Genomic DNA, 13,097 nt, shown 5'->3' on the forward strand with positions numbered 1-13,097 from the left:
CTGAACTCCTTTCGTTGAGGTGCATTAGACTCTGTGCTTCCGTAGTTCACTATTGCTCATGATTATTAGGCATGGTTTACTACAGTTGCTGGAGTGCACAGCGGTACAGCAGGTCCGAACAGTGAAACAAGGTCTTAATTCTATGATTGAGGATGTCGGAAGTTAAAGTGTGTGATGATTTTTGTGTACACCCTCTGATGAGGCGCAACCAACTCTAGGTACCAACAGTGGAACGGTGTGTTGATTCCACAATGGACGATGTTAGAACTGCATTTGAGAGTGGAGATGAAGGTACTCTCTTCAAACAGATGCAACCAAATCCAGGTCCCAACAGTGGAACGGTGTCTTAATCCCACAATGGACGATGTCCGATATTACCTGCTGCTTGCTTTTCTCAGAAGTTTGTGTGTTGAGGTGCATCACACTCTGTGCTTCCATAGCTAACTGCTGCACATGATTATTGGGCTTGGTTGACACTGGTCGGTGGAGTAAACTGTGGTACAGCAGGTGCGAACAGTGAAATGGGGTCTTAATTGTATGATTGAGGATGTCCTAAGTTAAAGTCTGTGATGACTTCTGTGTACCCCCTCTGATCATGTGCAACCAACTCCGTGCTTTCAAATCCAAAGGTATGTGGCTGTGAGATGTTAATGACCACTGCATCTGGTCTAGACTGTGGTTCGCAGGGTTCACAATTTAGATTGAGTGGTGATTGTTTAATTACAGAATCCAGTAGTTAAGTCATTAGAACGTCTATTGAAACATACACAATATTGTTTTAGTAGAACATTGGAATGTTGGGAGCTCCATTGAAAACAATGGAGTAGCTCCGGGCTTATAATGGCTGGTATAAGCCTGGAGTTCCAACATTCTAATGTTTCTTTGTTCACTGCTCTGGCTGTGAACAAAGGCTTCAGGGAGCCTGAGGGGATTCCAATCCCCTCGCGCTCTCTTAAGGCTTTGCTTTATTTGTTAGACCATTCTACCCTCTGGTGGCAGAATGTTCAAATAGCCTTATAGCCCTTCGTAGCTGGGCTATAGTGGCTAATAAAGTCCCTCTCCCTTGTTAAAGGCCCTTGCCTTCAGCCTTCGCCTTGAATGCTGGAGAGGGCCTTTAATAGCCGGTATAGTCTGCTCGGTGGGCTATAAGGCTATAAAATACTTGATTGAAGACGTTTTTTTAGATGAGTTATAGGTTTAGTAAAATGACCAAATTCATCTTGCAAGTCCAAAGGAATAGTGTAGACTGTGGACAGATGAAATCGCAATTAGAATTGTTTTGATTTATTTATAGTAGAGTTTTATGTAATTTATGTTGTTATATTTTGTAAAGAGGAAGTGAGAAAAAGTATTGATGCTTATGTGTGTGAGTACTGTCTTCAATTAACAATGCAGACAGTAGTGTTCACAATTCAGATCGAGTCGTTATTGTAGATGATGCAGTCCTGTAAGAGAAGAGATTGCTGTAGTGTGCTCTGACTGCACCACTTGTACGCATCATTGCAGTCTCCGCACACGTTTTCTTTGTTTCGCGTATTGCAAACTGTAGAGCTCAAGTCAATGCAACGTGGCTGTGGGCCCTTGCTGACTGCTCTCTTTGGCCTACACTGCAGATAGCAGTGTTCACAATTGAGATCGAGTTGCTATTGTAGATGAGGTAGTCCTGTAGGAAAAGACATTGCTCCAGTGCGTACTGTCTGCACCACTCATATGCATCATTGCAGGCTCTGCACACTTTTTTTTGCTTCGCGTATTGCAAACTGTAGAGCTCAAGTGAATGCCACATGGCTGTGGGCCCTTGCTGACTGCTCACTCAGGCCTACACTGCAGACAGCAGTGTTTTCAATTGAGATTGAGTCGCTATTGTAAATGAGGTAGTCCTATAGGAAAAGCCATTGCTCTGGTGCAAACTGTCTGCACCATGCATACGTATCATTGCAGGCTCCGCACACGCTTTTTTGTTGCTTTGCTTACAACAAACTGGGCAGCTTAAGTCACCTATGTAGCTGCAGACAGTAGTGTTCACAATTCAGATTGAGTCGCTATTGCAGATGATGCAGTGTTGATGGCAACAGATATTGCTCCTAGTAGGGCCTGTCTACAGCACGCATTATCGCTGGCTGTGCACATGCTGAATGCTTATGATGTGGCTATGTGAGTGCATTATAACTGATGGAGCGTTTATGATATAATCTTTTTGTGTATTATTTCAGATCTATTGATTGTGTGTCAGTATACCACAAATTGTGGTTCTTTTACAATAGAATTATTTCTGTTATTTCACATCTACCGTCCCTACCTTACTGCAGCACAAATTATTGATTCTTTTAATATGTACTCTGTCTGTTGTAGTTGATGCTAGCAGTAACCATTCCCCGAAGGCTGGTTTACACACAGCCTACACGCATCCAGCACAGATGTCACTCTAGTAATAACAAGCATTTGCAATGCAATAGGTCTCGCATTATTAAAGCTAGAGCTATTGGCATTGTAAATGGCAATGCCTTTTACTTATGTTTTTGCTTTTAAAACATAAATAAAAGGCATTGTCATTTGCAATGCTAATAGCTTAAACTTTCGCAAAAGTGAGACCTATTGCATTGCAAATGCTTGTTTAAAGGACGCCCCAGACACTTCTTCCCCAACCTACCAACCTTCAGCGATAGGACAAAACTGCAAGCTTATCTTAGCAAGTCCATACCTGAATACAGCGAGCTTCGAAGAGCAGCACATGCGCTGCTCAGGATCGACCTAAAAAGTCTCTGTTTTAATAGCATTATACAATATGCTCGGGTATACAGGAAAGAGCTGGCAGTGTTGGATAGTTGTCAAGGGCTATTCATTCGTTTTTGTGTTAAGCGCTACACATTTAGCAAGTCCATACCTGAATACAGCGTGCTTCGAAGAGCAGCACATGCGCTGCTCAGGATTGACCTAAAAAGTCTCTGTTTTAATAGCATTATACAATATGCTCGGGTATACAGGAAATAGCTGGCAGTGTTGGATAGTTGTCAGGGGCTATTCATTAGTTTTTGTGTTAAGCGCTACACATGGAACATTGTTTAATGTAATTGATACCTATGTTAATTTGTCCTTTTTTTCAGTGACTTTGTGTGCGTGCGTGTGCATATATGTATGTGTGTGTGCGTGTGTTTATGTGTTTGGGTTTGTTTGTATGTACGTATGTGTGTGTGTATGTATGTGTATGTATGTATGTGTGTGTGTGTTTCTCTGCAGATTATAGGTTCACATCTCTGCTGGGCAGCCTCTGCCTTTCATCCTTTGGTGTCATTCTCCCTCTGACACGTCATTGGTTTCACACGAGTCTCACTGTGGTGAGAGTGCTGCAGGAGAGTATCAGGGGTACTGGGTCTCTGGATGACAGTTTGTGTGGAATAATCTTTTTACTAGAAAAGTGCTTTAGACCGATGACCCCAGAGCCTGCTCCCTTCCAGTGTGTGGTGAGATTTTTAGGATGTGGGGGCTCTGAAGCGACAAGTTTTATTGAGCTTGGGAGCGCTTCATTTCCCTGAAGCGCCTGGGAGCGCTTTGTTGCAGGAGGCCAGTGCCCACCCAGCATTGGCCGTGGGATTTGCCTCCTTAGCGCTTGAGAGCGTTGTGTTTGCCGTTGAAGCGCGTGGTGCTTCAAGCCGGTGCCCACCCGGCATTTGCCCCAAATTGCGGCGTATTTCCACTTGTAGCGAGTGTCACCTCGCTTTATAATTAAATTCTGGAGGGAGCCTACCCCTCGTGTGTCCCCCCGCATCACCGCCGCAGCCCGGTACAAACCGAACATCGCCGCCGGCCTGCGACCAGGAAGTCAGGCAGGCCGGGCGGGACCACCGGAAACCGGAAGTAGGAGGGCGGGAGCCTACCCCGCCTCCCACGGAACAGCCGCGGCTGTTTTGAGCACCGGAGCAGGCAGGAGCCTACCCTGCGCCCCGGTGCACTCGCCCTGAGAAGGAGGGAGGAAGAGTCCTGCTGCCGGCGCCTTCCACGAGGCTCCCAGGAGTGAGGGAGAGCCCGTGGTAACCGGCATAGAGGAGCCCTGCAGCTGCCGATGAGAGGTGAGCCGCCGCACCAAGGAAGCCGGTGAGTGGGGCTTTGTCTTGTTGCTGAGCTGCGAGGGCGGGGGGCATGTGTGTGCGCGTGCGGCGGCGGGGGGCTGTGTATGTGTGTGAGTGTGCGTGTGTGTATGTGTCTTGGAGTCTGTGTGTATGCGTGTGTGTGTGTGTTTAAAAGAGGCCGATGACTGTGGGGGGGAGGGGGTATGTGTGAGCTAGTGTCTGTCTGTCTGTGTGTGTATATGCGCTCGCATGTGTGCCAACTTCAAGACATCGGAGGGATGTGCACGGCGCAGCGCGGGACGGAACACACCCAAATCCGGCAGAAAAGCTCGTAACACCCTCTTGTCCCAAATTCCCCTCAGACGGGCGGCTATATGTCTCCAGCTGGACGCATCGAGACCTAAAAAGGAGTCCAGCGCACGTGCCCGTACCCACTGCCACTATCTATCTGTGTCCATATGTTCATTATCTATGCATGATACTGTCTCTGGGCCAAACTATATTACGTTGTGCTGTGGACAGCGTATGCAACCATATTACCTCTGGTATTGGAAAAATGTTTGGTTATGTAACGTTTAGGTGTATGGCTATCACAGGTGGAAGGCTACTTTACAGAGTATGAATATTGATGTAGATGATAGTTGCACGTTGTGCGTAGTGTAAGATATGTGTATATTGCAAAAAGTTTAGAACAAAGCTCTCTAAGCAGAAGAGTTGTGTCTCACGAAATGCAGTACACATATTGACTAAAATGGGTGGCGTTTTCGAACTTTTATAATGGGAAATGTTATGAACTAATGAAATGGGTTTTTTTTATGATCACATGGCAATTGCGCAACCAGTGAGCAATGAGATCGCACCGATGTGATTTTGAGGAGATATATTTACTATAATATAAGTTTATTACAGTTAGAAATATATAACTGTTTAAAATATTTTTAATTATCACTTGCTCTCATATACACTTTAAAGTTATTTATATATAGTTTTGAGACAAAAACAAATGAGGGAATGGTGTATGCAGCGCGATATCGTACATCTATGACATAACACAGCGCGTGGCAGCGTGCATTAGTTGCATTCGGAATGCGCAGCGGGTGCCACCACATACGTACATGACGTAACGCGCCGCTTGGTAGTGCATAGCGGTCACATACCACAGAAGCAGCTGGTGCGACCTCATACGTACATGTTGTTACGCGGGACACGGTGTCACAAACACGTCGGATACGAAATGTGCATCATTTACATGTGGTGTATAGGATTCGCGTGCTCTTCGAGGTTGGTAGACTACCGGTACGGGAGTGTAGTTTTCTCAACAACAAAAAAAGAAATTGATATGCATATTTTTGGGGGGAATGCTACAAAACATTACATAATTTTTTATGTTCAAAAAAGGATATTAGAGTTGCAAAATATTAAAAAACAATTAGAAAAAATGAAGGTTTTATAAATATTAAAATATGAAATTAACATTTTAAAAACCTTTGAAATTCACTGAAAAAACCATAGGTTTTACAGATGTTACAGTTAGGAATTAGCATTTAAAAAAACCTTAGAAATTCACTGAAAAAAAAATAGGTTTCAGGGACGTTATAGTTAGTTGGACATTTGACTCATATAAAACCAGAGAAATTCGCCAGTTATAGTTTGTCGAGCTAACTATAACTCGCGCGCCCGCAATGCACTGCTGATGACGTCGCATATTACATCATTCATGACATGGTCAGTGACATCACTGATGACATCTCAAATGACAACACTAATGATATCACTGATGACATAATCCACATGATAATCTGATGCACATACTGATGCTCTAATATAAACTATGATACACCCACTCTAAAATAGAAACTATTATTTTTGAAACCATACACACAAGAATGCCAGATACTACATAGCACCGACTATTTCCCAGGTCTATACACACATCCAGTGTCTTATACATACAGTTACTCATCAATACAGTACTATAATATGTACTGATACACCTATACATACAGTCACACTATCACTCATCCATAGAGTTAGTGTGTACAATGTGTATACTCCAACACTGACATATACTGCCTTAAAACATATGTACTTATTTACACATATTCCAGTGAGACATTCATTCATTCACCAACACACCCATACACTCACTAATTCACCCCTACAGCCCATCACAGATGCACTTTTGAATCCATACAACTAGTGAATCACCCACTCAGACATCTATGCACAGAGTCACACACACCCCCGCCCACCCACACAGACACTCAGGCACCCACACAGATACTCAGACAACAAATCAATAACCTATATAGACACTCATGTAGCTACTCACCAACCCATGCAGCCGCTTACACACCAACTGAGAGACTAATACAGACTTTCACACAGTTTAGTGACCAAGCCATGCATTCAGTAAGCCACGTTTAATCACTCACTTATACAGTCAGTCACGCACCTACTAAATAATCCATTCAGGCACTTGTAAATCCACTCATTCTTCAATACACCTTGGCATAGATATATACGAAAAATATTTAAACTTTACAGAAACACACATTCACTGAATGATGTCTTCAGTGATGTCATTTGAGATGTCATCTGTGATGTCACTGACCATGTCATGAGTGATGTAATATGTGACGTCATCAGCAGTGCATTGCGGATGCGCAAGTTATAGTTAGCTCAACTAACTATAACTGGCGAATTTCTCTGGTTTTATATGAGTCAAATGTCCAACTAACTATAACGTCCCTGAAGCCTATGGTTTTTTCAGTGAATATATATATAAATATACACACGCGCATCCATACACATCATAAGGGTACGTAAATGTGTAGTTAGGAATAGTAAATATATACTTACCTTTGTGATATCTTGGTAGTGGATATTCTGGCTACAATATTTTTGCATATATCATTAATACAAAAAGAGCAACCCATATGCTCACAAAGGCACCAGAGTATCTACCCATCGTCCAGACAGTGATGATTCGCACTAAGGATGCCAATCGCCATTGGGTCTTTCTTTTTAATGCTGTTGCCTCTCCTTGTAGACCTGTCTTCACATTTGATTACAGGGGGCTCTGGGGCACTAACTCGTTGGGCCTTCTCTAACTCATTGTAGTGACTATTTGCACTTCCTGGTATATTACAGATAACAGTGGATTTACCAGACTTCATTCTTCTCAGAGGACATTTGACCCCAGTGATGTTGGAGACCATTCTGGCTCCTGCATGACTATGTTGTTGTTATTATTACTTTATTATCATTATTATTATTACATATATCAATACTCTGTAGAGTAAATTGGACCCTGCTGATCTGGGAGACCATCCCGGCTCCCTCCACAACCTCTCTCACACATTATTTGGATGTAAGCCATTCAAAGGATCTTTATAACTTTACATCTCTCATTACCCTTATGTCCATCTCACTGATGAGTCACTCTGTGGAACAGAGTTTTTATTTAGCTTAGCTATACTATTTGGTGTCCTAAAATAGTCCAGTCCTGAAGATGACCTTATAATTTGCATGCAAAAAGTGAAGCATTGTCAATATCATTACGAACACTCCATTAATTCTAACACAAATAGAGTTGTAACATTAAAGAGAGTTGGAAACACATCCTCTTATTGATATGTGCTTTAGTAGTTTCGTTCATATACATTCTTTAACTCATCATATCTGTATTTGTTTTGTGTAAAAGAGTGTGGGGGAGGTCTACTGTGTAGGTGTCTCTGTCGAAAGCAGCAATATTAAATGGGGGTGCAGTTAAACGTAGGTCTTTCCTATCATATACCATGGGGGTAATCAAGAAATCAACTTCCATTTTATGTTGCTTAGAATGATTCTACCATTGCTGCAGCTTTCCTACTGCATCAAAGTTGTGTTACCATCCATCCATCCATGAAATTATCAGGACTAAACCTCTTCAAACCCTGTCAAGAAGGGATAGGACCCCTCTGTTCATGACCATTAAAGATCAGATTTGAAATTCCTGCCTTAATGAAGCTTGATGGTTCTAGGAAAGTGACAGTAGTGCCTCCTAATATAATGAGAATAGAATCAAAGAGATAACTTTAAGTACAAACCAGAGTTGAATCTATAAAAGGAAATTCACGAGAACTCAATACCGCACAGACAACAAGAGATATTCCATAGCGAAGATAACAAGGAATACCTAAGCAATAATACTAGTCTCCTGATGGTACAAGAATTCCAATGACCTCCAAGTTGAACACCTGGGATTTCAGTTTCAGTGTGGCGCTCATTAGAACCTTAACCAAAGGTACTTTTACTAACTACTTGTATCTTGTCAAAATTGTCCCCTTCTAGTGATCTGGTTCAATAAGATCAGATGTACCCTTTACCATATTCCGCTATCCTTCAAAAAAACTCCCCAAAATGTAGTAAATCACTTACAGATTCAAAGGAACGTGGAATGTTTGCTACTCCTTTTGAGATGCGGGATTGTGGCAATGGCCATGTTCCATATTTGGGATTTATCTCCATTTGTCAGTAGTGGCAGCTTATATTTTCAATATCAGAACACAGAGGACCCCAAAGGTCCTCATAGTGTTGCAACAAGGCTCCTAGGCAATTTACATCCAATTTCTGCATCAGGGGGTCCAATCAAATCTCTAGTCTGTTTCATGATATCCCATAAAAAGCATTTTTCATAAATTTCTCTTTCATTCTGTGAAGCGTGAACAATAGGGATGCTTAAGATTCACATCTGTACATTACATTAAGGGAAACTACACACAGCAAAAATAATAATGAATGCCTGATAGCAGGATAAGGCCTGTGCTAGAAACTGGTAGGAACTTACCCAACAAAGGAAAGGAAAACTCACCAATCCTGTCACTTACATTTAAAATGAGGCACTGGACTTTTTACTGCATTTGATTAATAATATAAATAAGACCAATTTTCTTAAAGACAGATATTATTCACATACTTCAAAACAAGATTATACTTAAAGGTTTCAGTCATGTTAAGACGCAGTGTACCTGCAACAGTAATGTCTGCATGATGGAGTCTGCAAGCTGTGAATTCCGACGAAGAACATCATAAAAACCCTATGCAAAGAAAATAACAAGAAACAGTGAGTGTGTGGTAGACCAAACACTAAATATAAAATTAACAAGTTACTGATCTTCAACAATGCCTGGAAGAAACTATCTAACTATAGATAACACACCTTGTGAATTTCCCAAGTCGCCAGACTGAATCTGAAAAGTTTTGCTCACAATCCCCTTGTGCGTTGGAGGTGGTGTCATGCACTCTGCATTGGATCCATCCTGCCCCTCCATGTCACTGAAATCAGAATATGGCAGTTTGAAAACTTCCAGATATTTAGGATTGTATCAATGGGCTGAATTAGACCATTCCACAGAACTGAGAGGAAAGGGGTATCTGTTAGGAATGTGTGGCTAGATAGAGTCTCTACCAGAGAGATGTTACCAAAGGTAAGTAACTTATTCTTCTGATAGATACATATAACTGCACATTCTTCACCTTAAGAATAGATATCAAAACAGCAACTCCCAGAAGGAGGGTCTTTTGAAAGGCTGAGATCAGGAAAACCTGCAGGACGGATTGGGCAAAGTACCTGTCCCCCTGGACATGGCTCTACAGGGAGTTTTAGAAAGTGGGCATTTCTCTGCTCTTAACTTTGCTCTGTGTGCCTGAAACTTGTCTCCAATACATGTCTCCAATACATGTCTGGGCTGGGTGACTGCTACTCTTTGCGCATTCACTCTAGACAGCCACTAACACAGGAAGGATGGGGTGTGACAGAGGACTCATCTGCATTCTGATAGACTCACTGTGTAGGAAGGGGAGAGGGATCTCACACTTACACTTCAATATTTAGTGTCATGTCCACACACAAAGCACTGATTTACCTCCCACAGATAGCCTGACAAAGAGTACTGGATTGAAAGGGATCCTTGTGCACTTCAGAGAGCTGCTTTGAAGTCACCCCTGCATCAAAGGCACTTTTGGGTACATGTACTGGGTCTCTGCCTCCCTAAAATCAGACACTTGTGGATCGTGAACTGAACCTCTGTCAGAAGGTATGCTGTGCTGCCTAGAGGACTCAACAGTACTGCTTTTCTGGAAAGACTGATTTTATGCTTGTTGCCCTGCTGTCTGCGACTCCCACAATCTGCTGAAGGAGTACTGGACTCTGCTTTCCCTCCTAAAGATCTCCAAGGGTTTGCTGGCTTGCCTCCTGTGTTCTGAGGTCTCAGGGATACAAAAGACTTCCTGCAATTCTGCTAGTGCTGCTGGACTCTGCATTCTGTGGGTCCTACCCTTGCATGAGGAGTCATCTCCAAGTTCAAGTTCTGGGCCTCAGATGTAGGCTCTGCAGATTTTTACTACGAAACTGACGCATTGTCACCACTGGGCTGTTCGGAAGCGACGCATCAAGGATTCAAATTGGGTGAACTTTTTTTCTGAAGGTTTTGTGTAGAACATCCCCAAAGTTATTAAGAAAACAAAAATGCCTTTGCTATGGAAACTCTGACCTAACTAGAACTACATTGACACTAGACACTGGCACTGACACACACAGTGAAAGAGTCAGCGTAGTTATGGTGGTGTACTAGTTTACATAGGAATTTATTTTTGTTAGCCTAATAGCTTTGGGAAGTTTGACAAATCTAGACAAAACTTATTTTTTTTAAAGTTGTTTACTTTGGGTCCTTCAAGGGATGATTCACACTGATCATTCAAGTCGGGCCAAGAGAAAATGGGAAAGGGTCCCCCAAAAGTGTGATTTCCCATTTTAATTCCCAAAGGGTTCTTTGCTCTTCGATATAGAAGAACCAGCTGAACAGAAATGCACTAAAAGGGCCACAAAGTTAGCACTAAGCTCAAGGATTGTGCTTTTGTTGGTTTAATGTAAATTTGTTCAGTACTTTTTGAGAAATTAGGGTTTAAAGACATGCTCCGGATGGGCATGAAGAGGTTACATTTTAGAGCTATCTTGACAGTTGGATAGCTGTATTCTGAACTTGTCCATAACTTTTGCGCTGCGCTGTTGGAGGAATTTGCATAAAATGTAGCAGATATTTAACTTACCCTCCATATTTTTACATTTCTTCAGATTCGACAAGGGAGTCACACTTAAAAGTGTGGTCAAAATGTGTCATATCCTAATAATAACGCATCATTTGACAAATTTACATGAAAGTTGCCATATTGTCAGTATCTTTATTCTTCTGTGGGAATTGTTTCATGCAGGTCCATCGAGGAGTGGGTGGTACAGTCGAAAACAATGTAATGTGGTAATAACTATGGTGCTCAGTAATATATCCACATGAACATGACATTTGACTGGCTCTTAGTATATAATTCCAAGCACAGGAATCTCAGGCTTCATACAGATGCTAGAATGGGGGCGGGGAGCAACGTAAAAGGGGGTGCAAAAATCATTAATTTGCTAACGTTTGGTGCAGTTTTACAGATCTGAACAACACAAGGCAACTAACTACTATAGTTAGCTTACTTGTAATATTTTGAATTTCACGCAAGCCCATCGAGAGAAAGAAGCACACTTTATGGGGTAGTCAAATAAGCAGCAGTTTCTGTTTTAAACTCCCATTGGGAGCTTTTCTCTCTCCTAAGAAGCCCTGAGGAATTATAGCAATCTTGGAATGAAAGTGAAACATTACTCATACTCAGGGAAATAATGTTGCTTGCTTTGAAGAAAATCAGTAATTTTCAAGAAACGTGCTTACAATAATGCTTCAGTGGGGCTGAAAAGGTTCAAACCCTAGATCTACATTTAAAAATAAAAGCCTTTGTCTTCGAGGGGGCCTCAGTTTGAGACCTGGAATAGAGACGTTACCATGTGGGCTGAGGCAGAAGGTAGACCACTCAGTTGGGAAGAGTTTAGGGGCATGAGGAAGCACCCAATAGACGAATAATGGAGAGAGGTGATGGTAGCATGGGAAACCCCTGATGATGCTGCGAATGAGGAGACTGGTTCAGAGCCTGGCAGCGAGCCGTACCCTGAAAGCAAGCAACGTGATACCCTCCACGGCCCTTAGTAGGCCCGGAGCACTGAACTAAGCGGCAGATGCCTGTAGAGAACTAACAGGCAGAGGCTTGCTGATCAGGCAAGGGAGTTTTGACAATAGCCGGGAGGCCCTCCCCCTGCCCTCCAGCCTAACAGGAGGTCCATTTATATAGCGATTTCCCCCTAAGTGTACTATGTCGGATATGATTTACTTCACCTCTCTGCACCGGTTTTATTTACTCCTTTTTCAGTTTCATTTCTCCTCTTGTTATGAGGTTTGTTTTTAATAAATGAAGTAGTACTTTGATAATTACGAATGTTATGCACGTACTCAGGTTTGGGGGTGGAAACTCCCACTTATGAGTTCTTGTAAACAAACTTAAATGGAACATGTACTAGAAAATATAGTCATCACCTGCAGTTGTTAGTATGATGGGCTAATGTTTAAATGTACTCTATTGTGTATCCAGATTCTGAGATAAGTAGTCGAACCAGCTTTCGGTTTCACCTTTGGACATTGAGGAATGTTAATTTGAGATATGATATAACTGCCAATTGGTATACTGACTCTAATCATAATGTTTTCTTTTCTGTATCACGCGTGCTTAATATTACAAAATGGCAAAAAAATACTTAATGCATTTTTTTCTTTTAAGCCTTCATTTTAAAATTTCAGCATTTATTGGCCATTTTGAGTCCGGGGTTCTAAAGTTTAGTTTGCAAACTTGGCATCACAATGTCTGTGCATAAAATACCTAGCCAAGCTACAGGCCAGGCCTTTAGGACCAACCCTTGCTATCCATGTTTGAAAGGCATGTAAAACAGGGGTTGACAGACTGCGTTAGGATAGCACATTATTAGCAAATGAACACTTTGGCACTTTTTGATAAATTTGCATGGAATTAAATATACCTACGATAAAATAAATATGCTACGTTTCTGCCAAATGTCATACCAGTACGATACAGCACCAAAGATATCAAACAAATATTTTTTAC

The 13,097-nt window shown here is 42.0% G+C and overlaps 1 protein-coding gene across 1 annotated transcript in view; it reads right to left on the reverse strand.

Moving 5' to 3' along the window:
* Positions 1-13,097, reverse strand: part of FANCI (FA complementation group I) — a 636,131-nt gene that overhangs the window by 361,433 nt on the left and 261,601 nt on the right. Inside the window, exon 19 of the mRNA XM_086958134.1 lies at positions 9,080-9,148. Coding sequence (XP_086814260.1) covers positions 9,080-9,148 — 69 coding nt within the window. The remainder of the gene's footprint in view (positions 1-9,079; positions 9,149-13,097) is intronic.

This window comes from Lissotriton vulgaris, chromosome 2_1, assembly GCF_964263255.1.
Source record: "Lissotriton vulgaris chromosome 2_1, aLisVul1.2, whole genome shotgun sequence".
NCBI lineage: Eukaryota > Metazoa > Chordata > Amphibia > Caudata > Salamandridae > Lissotriton > Lissotriton vulgaris.